This window comes from Mytilus californianus, unplaced genomic scaffold (assembly GCF_021869535.1).
Source record: "Mytilus californianus isolate M0D057914Y unplaced genomic scaffold, xbMytCali1.0.p SCAF_2, whole genome shotgun sequence".
Lineage (NCBI taxonomy): Eukaryota > Metazoa > Mollusca > Bivalvia > Mytilida > Mytilidae > Mytilus > Mytilus californianus.
In genome coordinates, this window is record NW_026262668.1 from 83,953,420 (window position 1) to 83,980,539 (window position 27,120).

The 27,120-nt window shown below is 32.1% G+C and overlaps 1 protein-coding gene across 2 annotated transcripts in view; it reads left to right on the top strand.

Moving 5' to 3' along the window:
* The window catches only part of LOC127730317 (transcriptional repressor NF-X1-like), a 52,290-nt gene extending 25,407 nt beyond the window's left edge, over positions 1-26,883 (top strand). For both annotated transcript variants that reach the window (XM_052238649.1, XM_052238650.1), the window contains exons 10-22: positions 187-401; positions 661-769; positions 2,541-2,660; positions 6,265-6,344; positions 7,681-7,785; positions 10,258-10,386; positions 10,558-10,643; positions 12,707-12,793; positions 15,384-15,518; positions 16,888-16,954; positions 20,371-20,516; positions 21,126-21,233; positions 24,155-26,883. In XM_052238649.1, coding sequence (XP_052094609.1) covers positions 187-401; positions 661-769; positions 2,541-2,660; positions 6,265-6,344; positions 7,681-7,785; positions 10,258-10,386; positions 10,558-10,643; positions 12,707-12,793; positions 15,384-15,518; positions 16,888-16,954; positions 20,371-20,516; positions 21,126-21,233; positions 24,155-24,287 — 1,520 coding nt within the window. In that variant the 3' untranslated portion in view covers positions 24,288-26,883. The remainder of the gene's footprint in view (positions 1-186; positions 402-660; positions 770-2,540; positions 2,661-6,264; positions 6,345-7,680; positions 7,786-10,257; positions 10,387-10,557; positions 10,644-12,706; positions 12,794-15,383; positions 15,519-16,887; positions 16,955-20,370; positions 20,517-21,125; positions 21,234-24,154) is intronic.
* The last annotated feature ends 237 nt before the right edge of the window (positions 26,884-27,120 follow it).

The window sequence follows — 27,120 nt, forward strand, 5'->3', positions numbered from 1 at the left end:
AATGTTAATGTGTGTTTGGTTGGTTGGGGGGGTGGGGGGGGGGGGGTGGAAGCTTGTTATGTGATGTCAAATTTTTCAGGGGGAAATGCATTAATTGGAAGATCATGTATTGAATTTTATTATAAATAAACCTTCAACAATGTATAAAATAATGTTTTGTTTATATTGCATTATTTGTTGTTGTAGAGAATGTACACAAATGTCAAGAAAAATGCCATGAAGGGCCCTGTGGTCCATGTGATGATGTAACCACACTTAGATGTCGCTGTGATTCTCTAGATAAAGACATCCCTTGTAAGGAGGTGCACCAATTTACAGAGGAGAAACCATTTACTTGTGAAAGAAGGTGTAATAAAAAGAGATCGTGTGGCAGACACAAATGTGGACAATTGTGTTGTGTAGTAAGATATCATTACTTTGTAATATTGAGTTAAGGCATTTGGAGAAAGTTAATGATTCTCACAATTCATTTTTATTCTTATTGAAAACTTACTGGCAGATTATGTAGCCCTATTCATGTTCCTTTGAATATTCATATGTGGCATACTGAATTAAAAAATAAAATAAATCAATTTTATTGATAATTCAAAAATTCATATTTTTAGAATTTTATGTTATTTACACAATGGCTACTTTATATATTTGATTGTTTTCTTACAGAGTGAAGAACATTTCTGTATTCTAATATGTGGCAGGAAATTGAGCTGTGAGCTTCATAAATGTGATGAGCCTTGTCATCGTGGAAACTGTCCGCCATGTTTAATGACAAGTAAGATTGAATAAGCTGTTGATCAGAGAGCTTCTACTGTTAAAACACTCTTTTGTTATATTAATTCTACTTATATTTAGAAATGAAGAATTTTCAAAAAAAAAACAGTAATACATTTATATTCTGGAAATACATGTATAGTGATACGTCCATGTGCTTTTTTTTTTAAACAATAACTTTTAAAATGCTTCAAATGGTTGTTGAAAAAATATCTCTGAATTTTCAAATGAATGAAATGTACAATTTAGGTTGCACTTTGTAAATACAGCTGTTTCACAAACCACACCTCTTATGGGGAGATATTTAATGTTCATAGATATTTTGTTTTGTTTACCTACTGGTTCCTAGATATGATCTCTTTGTTTCATATCATAGAGACACAACTTGGGAATTTTACCAGTACACATGGATAGTGGCCAAATTGAATTCTGAGGAAAACCCAAAGTAAAGGGAGGGGTAGTACACAATTTTTGGATAAGTTAAAACTCTTAAGAAGTTTGAGGCACATTAATGTTGAAAATATGCTGCACAGCCCTATGTCTTGTCCTTTTAAAAAAATAGTAGTGCATATGAACTTTCCATTCTAGGATATACTTTTTTACAAAACTTCATAGTAAAAGTGGCACAGTTTTAGCAGTAAAAGGAGTTCCTATGGGAAATTGCATTGTCTATATTTACAGAAGTGCAACCTATAGGTGCTAGATGGTAAAAATAACAAGGATAACAGTATTGTAATAGAGATGTCTGTTTCTAGAAAAATGTAAAATATATATGAGTTGATGAGCACACATTTCTAATACATTTCTGAGGGAAAACCAGAGGTTTCAAAAGTTATGTTCAAGTTCAAAATGTGCGTAATATACATCCTTATTGAATGATAGTAGATATTGTGGCATATATTCATGACCTTAGAATACATTTAGGGTAAACAATTAGTTACTTTCAAAATAATCAACATTGTTATTCCAATAATTGCAATAATACCATAAATTAAGGTTCATGTACCACCCACATTGAGCTAACTGTTTTGTCAGTTTACAGAAACTGTATATCATAAGTATTACCAAATCCTTTAAAACATAGGTTGCTTTATTTGAAATGTTCAGATAATACAGTGAAAGCACTGTGTAGGCTACTGTAAAAAGTAAAAGCAGGATAAGAAAAAATGTATGACTGGTTCAAAAATATATTTATATGTAATGAATTTGCTTAAAGGCTTCAATTATATCAATTGAGTTAGACTACAGAAAATATTTAAACCAAAATATTTTTTATGAAAAGATTTTTTCAAAAGCAGGTTATTATATAATGTTATGTTTTAAGGAAATTAAGTTTGTTGTAAATTATGTACTCAGTAATTAAATAGACAACTCCCTCAAAAAGATGAATAAACAAATAGGGAATAAAAAAAAAGAAAGGTGTTGATTAAATGCAATGTTGTAAATTATAGAATATTTTAAACACCAGTGTGAGTATCCTTATTCTTAGTGTTTTAATAGATATAAGAAGATGTGGTATGAGTGCCAATGAGACAACTCTCCATCCAAGTCAAAATATGTAAAATTAAACCATTATAGGTCAAAGTATGGCCTTCAACACAGAGCCTTGGCTCACACCGAACAGCAAGCTATAAAGGACCCCAAAAATGACTAGTGTAAAACCATTCAAACAGGTACATAAGTACATTTGATGGGAAAATTAAATCTGCTATAATTCATAAACGTGTTATGGTTTTAATAAATTTAGATTTTGATTTGTGTTTTGATTAAAGGCTATGATGAATTGACATGTCATTGTGGAGCTGAAGTGATGCTACCTCCTATACCTTGTGGAACCAAACCGCCTGAATGTAAAAATCTTTGTTCACGACAACATGACTGTGATCATACAGGTATAATGACTTTTGATTTCTGTATAAGCATCAAAACAGAATACTGTGAATTTTGACATGATAAGTTCTGTTGAGTTACCTTATGGTGTTGGCAAATTTCACAGAGTTATTCTTGAAATATCTATTCTTACTGTCACTTGGCTTAATTAATGAGTAAGTATTTAAGTACTTTTTTACTCAAACACAAGGAGTGCTTGATATATCTATTACAATGCTAGTTTTGTTGCTTGTCATGTAAATAAATATCTTGCAAATAGAAATAATACATTTTAAATACTACTGCGTTAAAATCTTTAGGCAAGTATCATAAAAATTAATTAGGGCCCCGCCGAATGGCGGGTCGCCCTATAGTGATCAGTCTGTCCGTCGGTCCGTAACAAATTGTGTCCGCTCTGTATCTAGAGAACCATTATTATTTCATACTTTATACTTGGCATGCATATTAACCAACACCAGAGGGTGTGTCATAATGTATGTACAACTTCCTAGGTCAAAGGTCAAGGTAAAAAACTTTGGTTTCAGTTGACATCCCTATGTCCTATGGTAAAGATTGTGTCCGCTCTGTATCTTGAGAACCGTTATGATTTCAAAGTTTATACTTGACATGTATATAAACCAACACCAGAGGGTGTGTCATAATTTATGTACAACTTCCTAGGTCAAAGGTCAAGGTCAAAAACTTTGGTTTCAGTTGACATCCCCATGTCCTATGGTAAAGATTGTGTCCGCTCTGTATCTTAAGAACCATTTTGATTTCAAAGTTTATACTGAACATGTATATTAACCAACACCAGAGGGTGTGTCATAATGTATGTACAACTTCCTAGGTCAAAGGTCAAGGACAAAAAATTTGGTTTTAGTTGACAACCCCATGTCCTATGGAAAAGATACAAATTTTTTACCACACGTTATTCACAATGGGGCCCACAGAGATGGCTCCCATCTCAATGATGTCTAGTTTATTTATCCTCAATTCTTTTCAAATTGTCTAGGCACTATTTGCATATGTGCATCAGATAATGCAAATAATCAATATAGTACGTAAAATTTTGAGACTTTTGAGGGAACAAAATATGTATCTTGCCACTAGCCATGCCTTACTGGTACTCTTCCCCACCTTAAAAATGAAAACCAGTCAATCCAAGTACAAGACAACTCAGACTGTCTATAAAAAGGTCAACTCAAGCAGTCTATAGAGACATCCTGGACAGTTCTATAGACATTATTTGATCAATTTGAAGAAATATATTGAACACTATTTGGACTATCTATGTAGACAACTGGGACTCATTCTGTACTGCCTTCAACAATGAGAAAAACCTAAGGCCAGGTCATGACAAGATGCAGCAATCGACAACAACTACATAATTATAGCAAACCCTACAACAATTTCTGATTTATAGTGGCTCTTGACAAGGGACAGGCATATCAATTTTATAATTAATGTGGTCAAGTAAGACATAATTCTGAGTGCTAAACTTTCAATTAATTTAAGACAGTAGTGTAACGGCAATACACAAGAACAAACTGTAAAAATCATCGGAAAGGGTTGTATTGATCAGATTGATAAGAAGCACAAAATAAACGTAGGCCATCAAGTGTTTATAGCTGAATAATTTGATTTTGGATGTAACATGTCTTCTGATTGGCTGTGAGAATTTTGTTTATCAGCTCATAGATAATAATGTTGTCGTGACTGTGACGTCATCAACATTTTTTTCATGATTTACTCCTTAAAAATGGAATTTAGAATTAAATTATAAGGAATGGTTGTAATATTTTTTCTGTCTATGAAGAAATAACATAAAAAATTTGGTGCACACTGTTAAATAACCCGCTACGCGCATTATTCAGTGTGCACCACATTTTTGATGTTATTTCTTCATAGACAGAAAAAATATTACAGTCATTCCTTAAATAGCAATGCATATTAAGTTATGTTTTAATTTATCAAAACTAAATCAATGCGAGTAAGTACAACTATTGCTTCTTATAAATCATAGAATTGATCAATTCTTATTCGAAACTTGTAGATACTTCATCACAAAGATTAATTCCATAACACCATAGTGAGACAAAATTTACTTTTTCTCACATTTTTGTCTCGCCTTCGACAAAAGTCGCGGAAAGCTGAACGTATAGATTGCTTTTCCGTTGACGACGGCATCAACAATTGTTAAGTTTTCTGCTTAAGTTAGTTTAATAAGAACTACTAGTGATAGATCATTGATATTTGATATACATTTGCATTACTATCACACACAGTATCAGTACATATCAGTTTGACGACTATTTTGAGGCCCTGTCCCCTAGAAAATGGTTCAGTGACTTTGAATTCAATTTTCAATGTTAAGTTTTCTGCTTAAGTTAGTTTGATAGGATCTACTTGTGATAGATCAGTGATATTTTGTATGAAGTTGCATTACTATCAGTACATATCAGTTTAATGACTATTTTGAGGCCCTGCCCCCTAGGACATGTCCAGTGACTTTGAATTAATTAGAAAATTTCAGTGTTAAGTTTTCTGCTTAAGTTAGATGTGCATTTATAACTGTGTTTATTCGTAATATACTACCCATGTCATATTTAAAGTTTCATATATGATAGGAACTACTTAAAGTAGACAACAATATTTTCTACATCTCAGTTTGTCAACCATTTCTAGGCCTTGCCCACAAGATCATGGTCCAGCGACTTTGAATTAATAAGCAATGTTGATGTCCATCAGATTGTCTTTTTCTGAATTTAATGCAGACAGGCGAGACAAATCTATGTGTCAACAGTTTATTTAATTTAGATTGAGTGTCCTGACTTTTAGTCAGAATATGCTTGTGTCACCACCTGTATAGTGTTATAAATATGAAGGAAAAATATGGTTTTTTAGTCCGCTACTGATGAAGTCAAAGGGGACTTTAGGTTTACACTCCGTCCGTCCGTCTGTCTGTCCATCTGTCAGTCCGGCAAATCAGTTTTCCAGACTTTTTTTCTTCGTTCTTGAAGATATTGATGTGATATTTGGTTTATTGATTTATCATGACAAGTTACAGGTCAAGTTCAATTTTCACGATTTTAGCTTTTCTCTTTGTTCAGTTAAAGCCCTTTCCCTAGAATTAAATTTTTGATGAAATACTTATTAATTAGTAGATTTCTGTTCAAAGGGAAATAACTCATTTTTTAAAAGACAAAATGCCATTTTTGATTTTTTTCCTTTTCTTTGGTAAATTGTTTGAAGAATTTAGTGGTAGGTTTGTTTGTCATTCTTGAAGATATTGATTTGATAATTAGTATATAGTTTTATCATTACAAGTTACAGATCAAGTTGGAATTTTGTTCCAGTCTGATAATTTTGTGCACAGTTATGGTCTTTGGATATAGAAAATTCACTTAAATAATCAGTTTTCAACAGTTTTTTTCGTCATGCTTGAAGATTTTGACTTGATATTTTATGTAGTTTACACCATGACAAGTTATAGATCAAGTCAGAATTTCGTTCCTTTACAATGAATTTGTAACCGGCAGGGGACTCTGTATTGCCATGCAATACTCACAGAATGCTTGTTTTTTTTAAAGAACCAGTCCTTGAACCATGTTTTTTTACTTTCAGTATATCATTATTGTCACAGTGAAGAGGAATGTCCACCATGTACTGTGTTGACTGAGAAGAGGTGTATGGGTAATCACGAGGTAAACATTATCAGTACAACTTTGGGGTTGGGTAAAATAATATTTCAAGGACATTTGATTTGATTGTTTAGTATTACAAATTCCCCATACAAATCTATAGAAAATTAGTACTGTCTTAAACACTTATATTAAGGGTTTACCTTTACCAACAAAATCATTAAAATTTTGTACCCCTCAAATAGTAGATATAAGAAGATGTGGTATGAGTGCCAATGAGACAACTCTCCATCCAAGTCACAATTTATAAAAGTAAAACCATTATAGGTCAAAGTACAGTCTTCAACACGGAGCCTTGGCTCACACCGAACAGCAAGCTATAAAGGCCCCAAAAATTACTAGTGTAAAACCATTCAAACGGGAAAACCAACGGTCTAATCTATATAAAAAACGAGAAACACTTATGAACCACATCAACAAACGAAAACTACTGAACATCAGATTCCTGACTTAGGACAGGTGCAAACGATTGCAGGGGGTTTAATGTTTTAATGGTACCAAATCTTCATCCTTATCTGAAACAATAATGTAACATCACAACATAGAAAGACACACTATAAGATATCAATTGAAATGGCTTAACTCAATCAAAAGACATATTAACACCAGTGAACATACACTGAACAAATAAATTTGATCTATGATACAATGCAAATACAAAATAAATAAACTAAGGGAAGAATAATTAAAGTAACATGTTATACCGCTGTGAAATAATAACGAATATAAGAAAAACAATATGCTAGAACAAAAATATCAGCCATTTGCAATTACTTTAAACACAGGTAAATGAAAATAATTTTGTTGTTAGGTATACGTGAACAGGTCAAATGAAGAAAGGAAATATTTTTACAAAATAAATAATTTTGATGATAATTGTACGAAAAAGTTAAAATTTATAGTAATACCAAACACTTATCAAAGCTGGTATATAGACCAGATATAACCCTGAATAACATTAAACAACAAAAAAAGCATTACAATTAGTATCAACAGGTCAAATAAACAAGAAAGTACAATTTGAGAGTACTCGCAGTTACTGACAGCTAGTTAAAAGTCAAAAACAATTAATAATAAAAAAATCATGCATCAGAGACTAAAATCAACTAAAACACATCCCATCAGAATTATCATCATCTCTTAAACTACATTCATAATCTTTACCAATTATACCACAGATAATATAAAACAGATGTTTCAAAAAATATCTCATTTAATTCCCAACATTGGCACCAGAGACACATCTCTGTAGATCATGTGTGCTGCTGATAGCAAACATTTATCTTATTAAATTTTTTTTAGTCCTGAAATTTGATTATAATGAATTTGTCTATTTCAGCTGAGAAAGAACATTCCTTGTCATCAAAATAATGTATCCTGTGGTTTACCATGCAACAAGGTGTTACCATGCCAACAACACAAATGTTTGAAAACTTGTCATTCTGTAAGTAATCCAATATTATTTAAATGATGGTATTTGTAGCTACGGCTGGCTGTCTGGAAAAGTTAATCATAATAACCTAATGATATTTATACATAAATATACAGACTTATATAAAAAAGTTTTCCTTATTGGTTTTTGTCAACCAAGAGACTTCCACATTAACACAAAGATGCAAATAAAGTTCTAGGCCACCCTTAACAAATTCTTTGTTTGATGTTGACTACCCATGCCTTGTAGGTTGGGTAGTTAGGTGTAGATTTTATGGGGTTTTTTTTGGCCAATAACAAAAGTTACATGTTTTAGACAAGAAAACGACGTTAGTGCACAAAACAAACTTTATAATTTTTCGGGTAGGCTGCTTCTTAGATTGGTAGGTAGGCAACATCAAACAATGTTAATTTTATTTTTGGCCCTATATAGGTGGAGGAATTATAACTTTACTTCTGTATTCATCAGATTATTACCGTGTATGGACTTCCTAGATATGTTACAATAACTTTGGGGATTTGTTAAGTCATACTATAACAGGCAACTGTTACTGTGACCAAGGACATATTACATGTAATTCAATTAGATATTGCTACAAGACATTAAACAAGCAACACTCTATTTATCAATCAATCAATTAAATATGTTTCAATACTAAAAAATTAGTATTGAAACCTATTTAATAGATAATAGTCAACTTTAAGTACTTCTTTTTCAATAAGGCTGCAATCAATCTTCTTCACTATTTGTCTCTGAACTTAATTGACTAGGATTGCTAGTTTTTTCCTGCAGAGGTTTTTGGTTTCGCTCTGGGTTCTCCAACTTCTTTCACCAAGGAATCTGGCTGCCATGATCTAGCCAAGAGTTCTGGCTATAAAGATAAAGAACACTAGTGTGTTAAACACCAACAATCAACAAATAAATCAATCTGTTTCAACATTGTTAGAAATGACTTGTCAAGTTATTTATAGTGCTGATGTTACATGTATTTCACTATTGATTTCCAGTACTGGTATTTTATCCAACTTTTCTTTTTACTTCCTTTCATGAGTTAAAACCTAAAAAAAAATCATAAATTATTCAATAAGTAATTGTAAATATAAGGATACATACTAGCATTTTTGAAGTGACACAATATATAACATAACATTTCTATTTTAAAAGTATTGATTCTGATGACATATAAAAACAGACTGAATGACTACGTTAATTCTTGGTAGTGTAGGTATCCTGTTAATAGTTGTTTGTCTCTCCTTGACAGAGTCAAAAAGCGAGACATAGGTATGCTGTTTCCTGCGTCGGCGGCAGCATCAACAATATATTAGTTTGTAATTAGGTCTAGTTCATGGTGAACCACAAGTGGTAGGTCAATGATAGTTTGTATGCAGTTGTATTAGCATTGGCACGTCTCATTTCCTTGGAGATTATTTGGCCCTGCCTCCTCAGTCATGGTCTGTTGACTTTGAAACTTGTGCTTAGTTTACACCTATTAGTTTGTGATTAGGTTAGTTTATGGGGAACCACTAGTGGTAGGTCAATGATATTTGGTATGCAGTTGTATAAGCATTGGCATATCTCATTTCCATGGAGATTATTTGGCTCCGCCCCCTTAGTCATGGTCTATTGACTTTGAAAATTTTGCTTAGTTTACATGTATTACCCGGTAGTTTGTGATTAGGTCAGTTCAAGGGGAACCATTGGTGGTAGGCCAATGTTAATTGGTATTCAGTTGTATAAGCATTAGCACATATCATTTCCATGGAGAATATTTGGCCCCACCTCCTCAGTCATGGTCTATTGACTTTGAAACTTTTGCTTAGTTTACATGTATTAGTTTGTGATTAGATCAGTTAAAGATGAACTGCTAATGTTAAGTCAATGATATTTGGTATGCAAATTTATTGGCATTTGCAAGTATCGTTTCCAGGGAGATTATATAGCCCCACCCCTTCATCATGGTTCATTGACTTTGAAACTTTTACATAGTTTACAAGTTAATGTTTGTATTTAGGTTTGTTTAAAGGGAACGACTTATAATAAGTCAATGGTATTTGGTATGCAGTTGTATTAGCATTGGCACATCTCATTTCCATGGAGATTGTTTAGCCATGTACCTTCAGTCATGGTTCATCGACTTTGAATATTTGCATAACTTACATGTTAAAGTATTGCTATTTTAATTTCAACATTTGCATTATCAAAATTACAAAAAGGCGAGACATATCTCTGTGATAACAGTTTATGTTGACTTATATTTTGCATTATTTACTGAATATGATCTTGGTTTTAGATTTTAGATATATCAAATTCTGCCTAGACATGTGCCAATATAGAGATTGTCATACAGAATGACTGCCATCAATTTATTTTAAGCAGGCTTCATGGTTTCAACCTGAAGTCTATTTTGGATGATGTGCTGTTGATTTGTTGCTCTATCATTAATATAAAACCACATTTATAATTTGTTTAACATTTTGTACAAAGGGTGATTGTCAGAAGGATGGAGATAGTTGTAATCAGCCCTGTAGGATAAAAAGGAAAGATTGTAACCATATGTGTGGAGTTCCATGTCATTTTGGATCACCTTGTCCACAAACTCCTTGTAAAGCTGAGGTAAGTCTGATTATTTTGTTACAGTTATCTTAATACAAGAGACAGTTTCTGCTGAAAGTTAAAGAACAAACAGTGAATCAGTTCAAATTTTAATCACCACTGTGTAACATTTCAAATTCTACGCTTGATATATAATGACAAAAGTAGATATATATTTTCCTATGATTGTAGGTTTTATTGATTTGTAAATGTGGAAATAAAGAAGCTAAAGTACCTTGTTTATCTGGGGCAGCTCAGGATACAGCTGAATATCAAAAGTTGGTATTATGTCTTTGTTTAAATAATTGACATTTATTTAACTTTTAAAAAAATACAAATTAAAACATACCCAGTGCTAATTGGCAACTCAAAAGTCACAAGTCCAATTAGGACAAACAACACCAAGGATAATGGAGAAAAGACATCAAAACAGTGGTCCACAAATATTACATATAAAAACAGTGGTTTACAAATGTTACATAGAAAGTTAAATATTGAGAAATATGAATCCCCTCTAAAAAATGGATGAACTTGAATTCTCTCAAAGGGGGTAAATAATTCCTGCTCTTCTCATGACAATTTGCAAGTTATTCATAACACATTCCTGATGAAGGTAAATCCAAAAAAGCGCTTTGGACACATGAAATTTGTAACATGTTTTCATTTTTTGTGTGAAAATCTGTTGATAATTTGTATTAAGTGATTGTTTATTAACAAGGACTGTGACATGGTCATTTGTGACCCAGATATTCTGTATTAAGTGATTGTTTATTAACAAGGACTGTGACATGGTCATTTGTGACCCAGATATTCTGTATTAAGTGATTGTTTATTAACAAGGACTGTGACATGGTCATTTGTGACCCTGATATTCTGTATTAAGTGATTGTTTTTTAACAAGGACTGTGACATGGTCATTTGTGACCCAGATATTCTGTATTAAGTAATTGTTTAATAACAAGGACTGTGAGATGGTCATTTGTAACCCAGATATTCTGTATTAAGTGATCGTTTATTAACAAGGACTGTGACATGGTCATTTGTGACCCAGATATTCTGTATTAAGTGATCGTTTATTAACAAGGACTGTGACATGGTCATTTGTGATCCAGATATTCTGTATTAAGTGATTGTTTAATAACAAGGACTGTGACATGGTCATTTGTGACCCAGATATTCTGTATTAAGTGATTGTTTATTAACAAGGACTGTGACATGGTCATTTGTGACCCAGATATTCTGTATTAAGTGATTGTTTATTAACAAGGACTGTGACATGGTCATTTGTGACCCAGATATTCTGTATTAAGTGATTGTTTATTAACAAGGACTGTGAGATGGTCATTTGTGACCCAGATATTCTGTATTAAGTGATTGTTTATTAACAAGGACTGTGAGATGGTCATTTGTGACCCAGATATTCTGTAGCAGATATAAAGCAAACCAAAACTTTTGAACAAAATTTAACCATTTAAAATATTTGGTTCATTTAAGGTAATTTGCAAATACCTTAATATATATGTATTTTGCCTGGAGTGACTTAGTCATTGTTATATGTATTTTTATGCCCCGTTGTAGCGGAGGAGCATTAAGTTTTACCCTTGTCCATCCGTAAGTCCCAAAATTGGTTTCCGTTCTCTAACTTTAGTTTGCCTCAACCAAATGTTGAAACTTCTATCCTATGCTTATTACCACAAAACACAAATCAAGTTTGAATTTTGGTGTCGTCACTTTTAGTGTTCTAGAGTTATGCCCCTTTACAAATGGAAAAATTGCTGAATTTTTCGTTTCTGTTCTCTTAAGTTTACCTCAATTAAATGTTATGAAACATATACACAATGCTTATTACCACAAGACCCAGTTCAAGTACAACTTTGGGTAGCGCCACTTTTATAGTTCTTGTGTTTTGTCCCCTTATAATGTTCTATGCAAGCGAGGGCATCATCTGTGTCCCATGGACACATTCCCCATTTATTTCTATATGTAGTTGAGGCTTCGGTGGCAGAGAGGTCTAAGTAGTCAAACTACTTTATCACTAACTTGTCAACACTGAGCACATGGCAGGTGCGTTAGACTCCAATCTTAATTGACTAGGATTGTCAGTTTTTCTACTGTAGGTCGGGGATTTTCTCTGGGCACTCCAGCTTCCTCCACCAATAAAAACTGACCACCCGCAAAATAACACAATAGTGCTGAAAGTGGCATTAAAACACCAATCAATCAATCAATCTATATGTAGTCAACATTAAAATGAAGGTCATTTGTAAGCATATTTTTTTATGTTAAACCCTACAAATGAATGAGAATATTTGTAAATTATTAGTTTTCTCATATTTTCCAGATTAACTGTGCAAAGTTTGGCTGGTTCCCTGCATTCAGGACAACCAGTAGATATATCCCAACTGGCAAAGAAAAAACTTAAAAGACAGTAAGTTATTCTGATAGGTTAAGTTGGTGAATAATTTTTATACGACCGCAAAAAAATTTTGCGGTCGTATAAAAATGTGTCTTCGTTGTCGTCATTGGTTTTCGCACTATAACTTTAGTTTAAGTGAATGGATCTCTATGAAATTTTACTAAACGGTTAAATACCACAAAAGGAAGGTTGGGATTGATTTTGGGGATTATGGTACCAACAGTTAAGGAATTAGGGGCCAAAAAGGGGTCAAAAATAAGCATTTTCTAGTTTCCAGACAATAACTTGTGGAACGGTGTATGGATCTCTCTGAAATTATACCACAAGTTTCCATACCACAAAGGGATGGTTTGGATTTGCTTTGGGGGGTTATGGCTCAAACTGTTTAGGAATTAGGGCAAAAAAGGGGGAAAAACAAGGATGTCCTGGTTAATGGACAAATACTTTATTACAAAACATAATTTAAAGCAGTGTAAGGGAGATAAATCAAATACATCATTTGAATTACCTCCCTTACACTGCTTTTAAATTATGTATAAAGTAATGGTTAATGAACAATTTAAAAGACAATTTAAAACAGTGTAAGGGAGGTAATCCAAATACGTTTTGATTACTTCCCTTACACTGCTTTTAAATTATGTTTAAAGAAATGGATATTTATAAAGGAAGACCAGTAAAAATATCTGCAAATGTTGCATCTTTTTTTTTTTATAAAAAAATCTATATGAAAGATTTGACACCATATTTTAAATTCTATTATAAAATAAATTAAGTTAGCATATGGAAAATTTAAATGGGTAATTATGGTTGCAAACTCCATTGGAAATTTGAATTGAGATTATGACCATATCTTGAGGGAAAGAATTTTTTTGGGGGAAAAGGGGTTGGGGGGTAAAAAGAAATTGTGGGGGGTCAATTTTTTCTCATTTCAGATTTCAGAAATTAAAAAGAATTATTCTTCAAATATTTTTTTTTTTCAAATTTCAAATATTGAAAAATTTCAAGAAGTAATCTTTAATTGCACAGTATGGCGCATTAGATTTGTAAAATCTTTGACCACATTTATTTATTTTTTATGCCGAATCTAACCATGTATTTAGATTTTTAATTTTGGGTCCAGTTTTCAAATTGGTCTACATTAAGGTCCAAAGGGTCCTAAAATAAACTTAGTTTGATTTTAACAAAATTGAATATATGGGGTTCTTTGATATGCTGAATCTAAACATGTATTTAGAATTTTGATTTTGGGCCCAGTTTTCAAGTTGGTTCAAATTGGGGTCCAAAATTAAACTTTGTTTGATTTCAACAAAAATTGAATATATGGGGTTCTTTGATATGCTAAATCTAACCATGTATTTAGATTTTTTATTTGTGGGCCCCGCTATAAAATTGGTTCATATTGAGGTCAAAAGGGTCCAAAATAAAACTTTTGTTTTATTTCATCAAAAATTGTATTATTGGGGTTCTTGGATATGCCAAATCTAACCGTGTATTTAGATTTTTAATTGTAGGTCCCGTTTTTTAAATTGGTCTACATTAAGGTCCAAAGGGTCCAAAATTAAACTTAGTTTGATTTTAACAAAAATTGAATTCTTGGGGTTCTTTGATATGCTGAATCTAAACATGTGTTTAGATTTTTGATTATGGGCCCAGTTTTCAAGTTGGTCCAAGTTGGGGTCCAAAATGAAACTTTGTTTGATTTCAACAAAAATTGAATATATGGGGTTCTTTGCTATGCTGAATCTAACCATGTATTTTGAAATTTAGGCCCCGTTATCAAATTGGTCCACATTGAGGTCAAAAGGGTCCAAAATTAAACTTTGTTTGATTTCATTAAAAATTGAATTCTTTGGATTCTTTGATATGCTGAATCTAACCATGTATTTAGATTTTGGATATGGGACCATAATAGGTAAATTAAAATTTTTTAAGTTCTTAGACCACATTCATTCTGTGTCAGAAACCTATGCTGTGTCAAATATTTAATCACAATCCAAATTCAGAGCTGTATCAAGCTTGAATGTTGTGTCCATACTTGCCCCAACTGTTCAGGGTTCGACCTCTGCGGTCGTATCAAGCTGCGCCCAGTGGAGCATTTTATTAGATGTTAAGATAATGTGGCTGAAACATCTTCCAAGTTCTTTCAAGTCTGTCTTGTATTGTAGAAATGGCATATTGTAGAATCATTATGATATAGCTTAGATGTTAATTTATGTAGTTATTCATTTTTAAGAATTTATCCTTGCAGTGATTAACATTTTAAATATCGGAAGTCTATATCACTAAGGCCTGCTTAATTTGTTGAAATTGATTTGAAATATGACCAGATATTTGTAATCTCAACTTTGTATTTGTAATGTGTCAACTGTATTTCAAGAAAACGTTTGGATACTGCATCTATTGGATAATCTTTATGCTTTTATGACTGATATTGTTTCCGTCTTTGTAAGACATTAATTTGGTGTGGTTTTAAAATTTCATTAAAAATTAAAGAAAAAGATTCCTGTGTTTACAATGTTTAATATTCAGTGTTTTATTTATGTAAGTTGTAATTACAGATCAGCATTTCATAGTAATTAATTGTTGATATATATATTTTAAGGTTAGACTGTGATGCTGAATGCGCTGTACTGGAGAGAAATCGTAGGATGGCATTAGCTCTAGAAATCAGAAATCCTGACCTTAATGCCAAACTTGGTAATCCTATATATACAGACTTCTTAAAGGATTATGCAAAGTAAGAAATGTTTAGTTATACTTGAAAATGGAGTGAATTATTCCATGATATGTAAAATTTCTTATAATGCATGGAAAACAAATACATACACTGGCTATAACCCTAACTCTTACCATGATTATAACCCTAACCCGTACCATGACTATAACCCTTACACTGACTATGACCCTAACCCTAACCCCTACCCTGGCTATAACCCTAACTCTTACCATGATTATAACCCTAACCCGTACCATGACTATAACCCTTACACTGACTATGACCCTAACCCTAACCCCTACCCTGGCTATAACCCTAACTCTTACCATGATTATAACCCTAACCCGTACCATGACTATAACCCTTACACTGACTATGACCCTAACCCTAACCCCTACCCTGGCTTTAACCCTAACTCTTACCATGATTATAACCCTAACCCGTACCATGACTATAATCCTTACACTGACTATGACCCTAACCCTAACCCCTACCCTGGCTTTAACCCTAACTCTTACCATGATTATAACCCTAACCCGTACCATGACTATAACCCTTACACTGACTATGACCCTAACCCTAACCCCTACCCTGACTATAACCTTAACCCTTACCCTGGATATAACCCTAACCCTAACCCTGAATATAACCTAAACCTTAACCTAACTATAACCCTAACCCTTACCTGGACTTTATCCCTAACCTTACACTGAATATAACCTGAACTTTACCCTGACTACCGGTCTAAAAGTTACCTTTATCATAGCCATAACCCTAATACTCACTTTGACACTAACCCTAAACCTTTATCCACAGACTTTTGGTTTAATATTTGGCATGTTTGAAAATTTTCCACAATCTTCTGCTGGCTTTAGTTCAGTGTCGGGCATGTATGGAAAACTTCTGCAATCTTCCGCTGACTTTTGGTTAAGTATTTAATATATTTGAAAATTGTCCACAATCTTCCGCTGACTTTTGGATGTTTTAAGCATGTTTTAAAATCTTCAGCTGACTTTTTGTTAAGTATTTGGCATGTTTGCAAATCTTCCGCAATCTTCCCCGGACTTTTGGTTAAGTTTTTTCTATGTTTTAAAATTTTTCCACTGACTTGGTAAAGTTTTTGGCATGTTTGAAAATCTTCAGCTGACATTTATTTTTGTGCCACCTAACTGAAAATTGTACATCTTAATCTTTGATTGGTACGTGTTTTCTGGAATATGATATTGGAGAAATAGTGATTTATCAATAAGTCATGCTTAAATATTAGGAACCCCAAAAATAATTTTCATTGAAAGGACATACACTGCTCTGAATTAATCTTAAAAGTTAAGAATTTGCCATTAGATCTGTTCATCATAGTAATAACTCCATATTTATTTTTATATTTCAGGCAAAATCCTCATTTTGTTTCATCAATTGAAAAGGCATTAAGTGAATTAGTGAAAAATGCTAAACAGGTAAATTTTGAAATGGAAGTAAACTATTTTATATTGTATCCATGGACAGATTGGATTTACCATATCAGGAGTCATCACAATCAAAGATGTATAGATACATAGCGATAAATGATTCAGAATGGTGCTTAAATACAACAGTCTAAATCATTTAAGGTTAAATTGCATCTTAAGTTAAGAAAAGTTTACAACATTTTTCAGCTCAGGAAAATTTCAGGAAAATCAATTATTTTTGTTCATCATTTTGCATGTCAGTTCGCTTTATTGATATGTAGAATGAAATTGATAATATAGCAAGTGTATGGTAGTTAGTTTATTTTCCTTTAAGGCAGCTAGTATATATGGAAATTGACCTTTTAGGAATATATATTTAAATACTCCCCTTTTCACCAGATTTGGACAAGAACTATACTGTTAAGATAGAAATTTTAATGAGGGGTTTATTTTTCATTAATTTTGAGATTAAGATGAAGATGTGAAAATATTTCCTTGCATAAATTTAATTGTTAAGGAAGATAAGAGAAGTAGACAAGAAAAAAAGCAAAAACATAACCTTGTGAACAGGTTTGACCCTTGAAAATGCAAAATTAAGAATAGACCACTTTATGGTATAGAATATATTAGAAATCATATTAATTTTTATACGACCGCAAAAAAATTTTGTGGTAGTATATTGGTATGACGTTGGCGTCGTCGTCGTCGTCGTCGTCGTCCGGCGTCGTCGTCGTCGTCGTCCGGCGTCGTCGTCCGAATACATATTGGTTTTCGCACTCTTACTTTAGTTTAAGTGAATGGATCTTTTTGAAATTTGACCATAAGGTTAAATACCACAAAAGGAAGGTTGGGATTGATTTTGGGGGTTATGGTACCAACAGTTAAGGAATTAGGGGCCAAAAAGGGGCCAAAAATGAGCATTTTCTAGTTTCCAGACAATAACTATGGAACGGTGTATGGATCTCTCTGAAATTATACTACAAGTTTCCATACCACAAAGGGATGGTTAGGATTTGCTTTGGGGGGTTATGGCTCAAACCGTTTAGGAATTAGGGGCAAAAAAGGGGGAAAAACAAGGTTGTCCTGGTTAATGGACAAATAGTTTAGTACAAAACATAATTTAAAGCAGTGTAAGGGAGATAAATCAAATACATCATTGAAATTATCTCCCTTACACTGCTTTTAAATTATGTATAAAGTAATGGTTAATGAACAATAAAGATAATCTAAAACAGTGTAAGGGAGGTAATCCAAATACAATGTTTTGGTTACTTCCCTTACACTGCTTTTAAATTATGTTTAAAGAAATGCATGTTTATAAAGGAAGACCAGTAAAAATATCTGCAAATGTTTTCATCTTTTTTTTTTACAAAAAAATCCATATGAAAGATTTGACACTATATTTTTATTAATTCTATTATAAAATAGATTAAGTTAGCACTATGGTAAATTTAAATGGGTAATTATGGTTGCCAACTCCATTGGAAATTTGAATTGAGATTATGACCATATCTTGAGGGAAAGAATTTTTTTGGGGGAAAAAGGGGGGGGGGGATAAAAAGAAATTGTGGGGGGCCAATTTTTTCTCATTTCAGATTCCAGAAATTAAAAAGAATTATTCTTCAAATATTATTTTTTTTTCAAATTTCAAATATTGAAAAATTTCAAGAAGTAATCTTTAATTGCACAGTATGGCGCATTAGATTTGTAAAATCTTTGATCACATTTATTTATTTGTTATGCCGAATCCAACAGTGTATTTAGATTTTTAATTTTGGGTCCAGTTTTCAAATTGGTCTACATTAATGTCCAAAGGGTCCAAAATTAAACTTTGTTTGATTTTAGCAAAAATTGAATATATGAGGTTCTTTGATATGCTGAATCTAAACATGTATTTAGATTTTTGATTTTTGGCCCAGTTTTCAAGTTTGTCCAAATTGGGGTCCAAAATTAAACTTTGTTTGATTTCAACAAAAATTGAATATATGGGGTTCTTTGCTATGCTGAATCTAACCATGTATTTAGATTTTTTATTTGTGGACCCCGTTATCTAATTGGTTCATATTGAGGTCAAAAGGGTCCAAAATTAAACTTTGTTTGATTTCATCGAAAATTGAATTATTGGGGTTCTTTGATATGCCAAATCTAACCGTGTTTTTAGATTTTTAATTTGGGTCCCGTTTTTTAAATTGGTCTTCATTGAGGTCCAAAGGGTCCAAAATTAAACTTAGTTTGATTTTAACAAAAATTGAATTCTTGGGGGTTCTGTGATATGCTGAATCTAAACATGTGTTTAGATTTTTGATTATGGGCCCAGTTTTCAAGTTGGTCCAAGTTGGGGTCCAAAATTAAACTTTTTTTGATTTCAACAAAAATTGAATATATGGGGTTCTTTGATATGCTGAATCTAACCATGAATTTAGATTTTTTATTTGTGGGCCCCGCTATCAAATTGGTTCATATTGAGGTCAAAAGGGTCCAAAATTAAACTTTGTTTGATTTCATCAAAAATTGAATTATTGGGGTTCTTTGATATTCCAAATCTAACCGTGTATTTAGATTTTTAATTTTAAGTCCCGTTTTTTAAATTGGTCTACATTAAGGTCCAAAGGGTCCAAAATTAAACTTAGTTTGATTTTAGCAAAAATTGAATTCTTGGGGTTCTTTGATATGCTGAATCTAAACATGTGTTTAGATTTTTGATTATGGGCCCAGTTTTCAAGTTTGTCCAAGTTGGGGTCCAAAATTAAACTTTGTTTGATTTTAACAAAAATTGAATATATGGGGTTCTTTGATATGCTGAATCTAACCATGTATTTTGATTTTGGACATTGGACCATAATAGGTAAATTAAAAAAATTCAAGTTCTTAGACCACATTCTTTCTGTGTCAGAAACCTATGCTGTGTCAAATATTTAATAACAATCCAAATTCAGAGCTGTATCAAGCTTGAATGTTGAGTCCATACTTGCCCCAACTGTTCAGGGTTCGACCTCTGCGGTCGTATCAAGCTGCGCCCCAGCGAAGCATTTTATTTTTTATATTAAACACAGAAAATAAAACATAAAGGTTCCTCTTTAGAGGAGAAAAGATGAAATAAAAACACAGAATATTTTGTATAGTACCATTTATATGTGTATTTACCATGATTGTTACAATAAATACACAAATCAAATATATTCTTACAGCCAGTATGTGAACCTATAATCTATGTATAAATCTCCTGATATTGGAAAAGGTCCTCATCATAAAATGAATTAAATAAAAAAAATACAATTGTATAATTTTACTGATTATTTTAAACAAGAAGATTATTTGATAATGATATATAAAAAATTATATTAAAATTTCATTGTCTGATTATCTTTAAAGCACAGGCTGTGTGGTCGAAGATTAGAAGATGTATAGAAATTTTGCTTTTTCAGTCGAAGCAGTTACATAGATCCAATTCATTCTCACCAGGAAACCGTGATCAAAGACGAGCCATACATGAGCTTGCAGAATGCTACGGATGTGAGACACAGAGTTATGATTATGAACCAAAGAAGAATGTTGTGGCTACTGCTTATAGGTAAACAATATAAATTATATTGTGTAGTTTTCAGTGAGGAGCAAGTATACTGTAAGCTTTTAAATGCTAGCTGATTAAAGATCCCATTTTATACTGTCACTGTTCAAATTGAGGCTAAATTTTAATCACTTTGTCTATTTGTCTGTCTGTTCATCCAACAAATATTTTCCTCACACTTTTCTCAGAAGCTACAGTGATGACCTGTAATGTGTGAGCACTCTTATGATCTGTTAGGTACCTACTTCCTGCTTGCAAATACTATTAAGTTTTCAATGTTGAATGAACTTAAAACATTTTCTTCACATACTTCTCCAATACTATGAAACAGAATTACTTCATATTTGGTTAGCAGCTCAACAATGAGGATTTGTATTGTGTGTGTGTGCTTTTCAGATCTGTCGGACACCAAGTTTCTGTTTTTTGAAACTTTTCATTAGAAGCGCTGTATGCTTAGCATGATTCTTGTTTTTCTTACAGTTATACAAACACAGACAATGTTTTCAAGAATTTTTAATCAGGCATTTAAAATGTTTACTAGTTGTAGTCTTAGAATTTGTCTGGTGATCTGAAGAAAATTTTGAACTGTTTTTTTTCTATTATCTTTTGTAGGGATAAATGCTGGCTTCCTTCAGTGACATTAACATCATACATACAAAGAGAACTACACCCAAAGGCACCATTACCTATACCTCATGTGCATTCAGAGGCTGCCTTAAAGTAAGTACATTCATGGAAGATAATAGGCTGATTTTACATATATATATATAGAGATGTGGGTTATATGTCATTGAGAAAGCCAGCTGACATCAATCACAATTTAATCAGCACTGATTTCAAAATGTCACCATATGCATGCACGCAGCATTAAGGAGTCAGAACAAAGTCTGGTTGTCTAGGAGTCTGAATAATGTGTCGGGTAGGGTGACTGGTCATCCTGTGGACTGTTTCCTTGTGAACCTGCAGGCTAAAAATCCGACTTAGCTTGTCAGTCTAGTACAAAGCAGGGTTTATATTCACACCGCATTAACATGGGCCTGAATATGCATTTGATTTGTTGCGGGACATTGAGCAGCCATTCATCCATCTACCTTTAGACAAGTTCTCAGTAAAGGGTATCACCAGCCTAGTAGTCAGCATTTCTGTGTTGACATGAATTATCATTGATATTGTCATAATTATAAATTAACTGTTTTTTCGAAATACTAAGGACTTTCTTCCCCAGGAATACCGTAGATTACCTTAACTGTATTGGCAAAACCTTTCAGAATTTCTGGTCCTTAATGCTCTTCAACTTTGTACTTTATTTGGACTTTTTTAACTATTTTGATTCAAGTGTCACTGATGAGTCTTTTGTAGACCTAACGTGCATCTGGCATACAAAATTTTAATCCTGGTATCTATGATGAGTTTATCTAAAGCCTTAAGACAAGTGAAGGTGTAAAGAAATAAAGAAAAACTATAATATCATAAATAACATCACAATTTACCTATTTACATGAAATGAGGCCCTCAGTGATGGCTTCCAGTACATTCATCTAGTTATAATATAGTATACCCTTTTGAGAAAACTGTAAGAACACAGGTTTGTTTTTGTTTGTTCAAAAGACTCTGTTTTACCTGGCATGTTTAACCCTGCCACATTCTTTATGTGCCTGTCCCAAGTCAGGAGCCTGTAGCTCAGTGGTTGTTGTTGGTTCATGTCTGTCATATTTGTTTTTACTAAATTGTTTTGTTATAAATTTGGCTGTTAGTTTTCTCGTTTTAATTGTTTCACAATTTTCATGTCAGGGCCTTTTATAGTTGACTATATTGAATTTTTTTCTCATTGTTGAAGGCTACATTGTGGCCTAGAATTGCTTACATTCACTTTATTTGAACTCTGGTGGATAGTTGTCTCATTGGAAATCATACCACATCTCCTTTATTGTCCCCCGCGCAACGCTTTGTGGTAGACATAGAAATACCGGGCATCCGTCTGGTCTTGTTAGCGCTCTAACGTGTACAGTTCTTGCAATATTTTTATGAAACTTATATCATAAGTTTATATCAGCAATATCTTGGACAAGTTGAAAAATCAGTGCCTATCAATTATTTTTAAAAGAGTTGTGCCCTTGGAAATATTAATGATATGGAAAATTGCATCGTTAGCGCTCTCATGTGTAGAATTCTTGCCAAATTTTTATAAAAAATTACATCATAGGTTTATATTAACAATGTCTTGGACAAGTTCAAAAATCAGTGCCGATCAATTATTTTTATAAGAGTTGTGCCCTTGGAAACATTATTTATATGGAAAATTGCATTGTTAGCTCTCTCATGTGATCAATTCTTGCCAGATTTTTATGAAACTTATACCAGCCATGTCTTTGACGAGGTCGAAAATCAGTCCCAATCAATTATTAGTCCCCTACCGACGAAGTCGAAGGGGACTTTAGGTTTGCACTCCGTCCGTCTGTCTGTCTGTCTGTCTGTCTGTCTGTCCATCCATCAGTTTTCCATACTATTATTCTTCGTGCTTGAAGATACTGATTTGATATTTGGTGTATTGTTTTATCATGACAAGTTACAGATCAAGTTCTAATTTTGTTCCGGTCTGATGATTTTGTGCAGAGTTATAGTTCTTGGACTTAGAAAATTCACTCAAATAATTAGTTTTCCACATTTTTATGCCCCCGCTGTAGCGGAGGGGGCATTAAGTTTTACCCTTGTATACGTCCGTCTGTCCCTACGTCCCAAAATTTGTTTCTGTTCTCTAACTTTAGTTTGCCTCAACCAAATGTTATGAAACTTATACACTTGCTTGAAGATATTGACATGATATTGGTTATATAGTTTAATACAATGAGTTTTTAACTGGTAGGGGACTATGTATTGCCATGCAATACTCTCAGAATGCTTGTTTTTAAGAGAGTTGTGCCCTTGGAAATATTAATTATATGGAAAATTGCATCGTTAGCGCTCTCATGTGTACAATTCTTGCCAGATTTTAATGAAAAGTATATCATAGGTTTATATCAGCAATGTCTTTGAAGAGTTCGAAAATTAGTGCCAATCAATTATTTTTAAAAGAGTTGTGCCCTTTGAAAATATTAATTATATGGAAAATTGCCTTATGAGCACTATAATGTGTACAATTCTTGCCATATTTTTATGAAATTTATATTATTGGTTTATATTATCAATGTTTTGGACGAGTTCAAAAATCAGTGCCGATCAAGTATTTTTAAAAGAGTTATGCCCTTGGAAATATTGATTGTATGGAAAATTGCATTGTTAGCACTCCCATGTGTACAAATCTTGCCAGAATTTTATGAAACTTATATCATTGGTTTATATCAGCAATGTCTTTGACACTTTTGAAAATAAGTGCTGATCAAATATTTTTAACAAGTTATGCCCCTTGGAAAATTTTTTTATAACGGAAATGGCATTGCATTTGCTCTGAAGCCTTCATTTCTCTTAAGATATTTATAAATTGTTTTAAAGAACATAAAAAAAAATGTTTTTTTAGTTATTGCCCTTGTACTATGGATAGATAAAATATGTGCAACAAGGGGGGCATTTGAACTCTTTTCTTTTATTTTTATACTGAGATGTTGTTATGTATTGTCATATTTGTATCTTATCAATTTTTACAGGCAAACTGCTAAAGCAGCAAAACAAAGTACAGATGTTTTATCAGATATCAAACCGCCATCTCGATGGGAGACTAAAACAGACTTTAAAAAACAGAAACCAGAAATAGACTATTTTGATTTTTCATCAAATTGATGATTTTTGTATATCTATTAACAAGAAATATTTGTTATTTGTTGAATTATTCAAAATTAAATTTGTGTTTGGTTTAATTATAAAAATGATTAATGATTACTTGTGGTATAAAGAAATGTATGATTCAAGAAGATTTAATGGAAAAACAAATAAATGTATTTAAGTCACTGGTAAAGAACTGACTAACATAAATCAGAAAAAAAATAATTACTTTTTAGACTTCTGAAAATCTCTCAAAATTTATGTTTGAAAACATGTGGAAAAACTTTGTATATTTTAATAGAGATACATACCAAATTAGTAGAGGACATCGCCCAAGATAGAATTTCAAGCATGAAATTATAGTAATGGAATGTTCTTGGTATATGCTTTCTATTTGGTCTAATAGAATTACCTACTTGACCTCAAGATATATCTGTAAAGGAAACAAAAATAATTTAATGATTTTTAGAGAAGAAGACTTCTTGTTTTCCAGTACATTTTAAGTTGTAAGAAGAGAATTCTGTCTTATCTAATTAAGTTTTGTGAATTACTTGACATATGAAAATTAAAATTGATAAGTAAGATACAAAATATAATTCAACTTAATATCCTTGCTGATAGTCCTTGGTTTGGAGAATACATTTTAACAACAATTTATACAGCAACCATGCTATCTTCGCAGTCAAAATTTTACTGACTGTATAAACTTAATAAATGATATACATATATAAAGCCTTGTTTATGACATGACCGATTTGTTTCAAAAGAATTATATTGAATACAGGTTTGCTGAATATATGCATTTTTTGCTTCATGTTATATTAATTTATTCACTAAAAATTTGTAGTTTTGATCATTGCTGTATAAATGGAATACCCATACATTGTCTGCAATATAAAATGTATTTTTACTCAGCACAAAGCAAGATAGAAGTGCTTGTCTAGCCTGACATTCCTTCTTGTTTCTATGCCTTATGTCTTTTTGGGTTGCTCAACCATCTTTGTCGAGCCTTCGACTTTTGTCGAAAAAGCGAGACATAGCGATCCTACATTCCGTCGGCGTCGTCGTCGGCGGCGTCCACAAATATTCACTCTGTGGTTAAAGTTTTTGAAATTTTAATAACTTTCTTAAACTATCCTGGATTTCTACCAAACTTGGACAGAAGCTTGTTTATGATCATAAGATTATATTCAAAAGTAAATTTTGTGAAAAAAAAAATTCCATTTTTTCCAAATTTTACTTATAAATGGACTTAGTTTTTCTGCCAGTTAACATTACATTCACTCTGTGGTTAAAGTTTTTAAAATTTTAACAACTTTCTTAAACTATCCTGGATTTCTACCAAACTTGGAAAGAAGCTTGTTTATGGTCATAAGATAGTATCCAGAAGTAAATTTTGTAAAAAAAAAATTCCATTTTTTCAGTATTTTACTTATAAATGGACTTAGTTTTTCTGCCAGTTAACATTAAATTCACTCTGTGGTTAAAGTTTTTAAAATTTTAACAACTTTCTTAAACTATCCTGGATTTGTACCACACTTGGACAGAAGCTTGTTTATGATCAAAAGCTAGTATCTAGAAGGAAATTTTGATAAAATTTTGTTCCATTTTTTCCGTATTTTACTTATAAATGGACTTAGTTTTTCTTCCAGTCAACATTACATACATTCTGCAGTTTAAGTTTTTAAAACATTTATTAGATTCATAAATTATCCTGGATTTTTACCAAACTTGGACAGAAGCTACTTACAATCAAAAGATAGTATAGAGAGGAATATTTTTATTAATTTTTTTTCTCATTTTTGTTGAGCCTGCGATTAACAGCAAAAGTAGGCGAGACACTGGGTTCCGCGGAACCCTTACGAATTTTTGTCAATATAACTGATCTATAAACAACTGTCATACAAGTGGAAGGTTAAGTTAGTGATAAAACCAGGTTTAACCCCCATTTTCTTTGGAAAATGCCTGTACTAAGTCCGGCATATAATAGTTGTTTTTCATTTGTTCTGTTGATTGATAGCTTTTGATTATGTCAGTTTTATTGGAGTTCCCCTTTTTGAATTTGCCTCGGAGTTTGGTATTTTTGTTGTAAAAGTATTTTTTTTATTTTAAGAGAATGTATGGTTATTCCCTATGTATTTTATAGGAACGATTAGCACAATATTGGTAGTTTTGTACTTCTAACAAAATATGAATAATACTTGTATTTACATGTTACTGTATCTTACTGTGTTACCACTAAAGTTATCTATTTCAGTAATGAGTCAATTGATTTTTGTGAAATTGATAGGTTTCATTAATAATATGCAGATTCTCTTAATCAGATGTGATGATGATGTCATTGCTAGAATTATTAAAGGAGAAAAATTTATGTTTGAATGCTCTGTTAATTTTTAAACTTAAAATTTATGCATGAAATTTGAATGTAGCTAAAATTATTATATGAAATCAATTGCTTGCACATAAATATATATACAGATTGTATAATTTGGTTCATTAAAGTGGAATTATAGATTTTAATGTGCTATGAGGAAAATTTTGTTGATTACTTTAAGTAATATTATGTTATTTCAAAAGTTTGTTTGAAACAATAAATTATATAATGCCATCTTAATTCTTTATTTTGTAATCACTCTCATGCATACACTTCTTGTAATATTTTTATGACATTTATATTTATGGTTTATTATCAATGTCTTAGATGATTTGAAAAATAGGGGCCAATCAAACATTTTTAAATGATTTATGCCCCCATGGAAATGCAAATTATATTGAAAATAGGATTGAAAGAGCTCTCACACCTACATTTCTTATCTGATTCTTATGAAATGTATATCAAAGGTTTTTATGA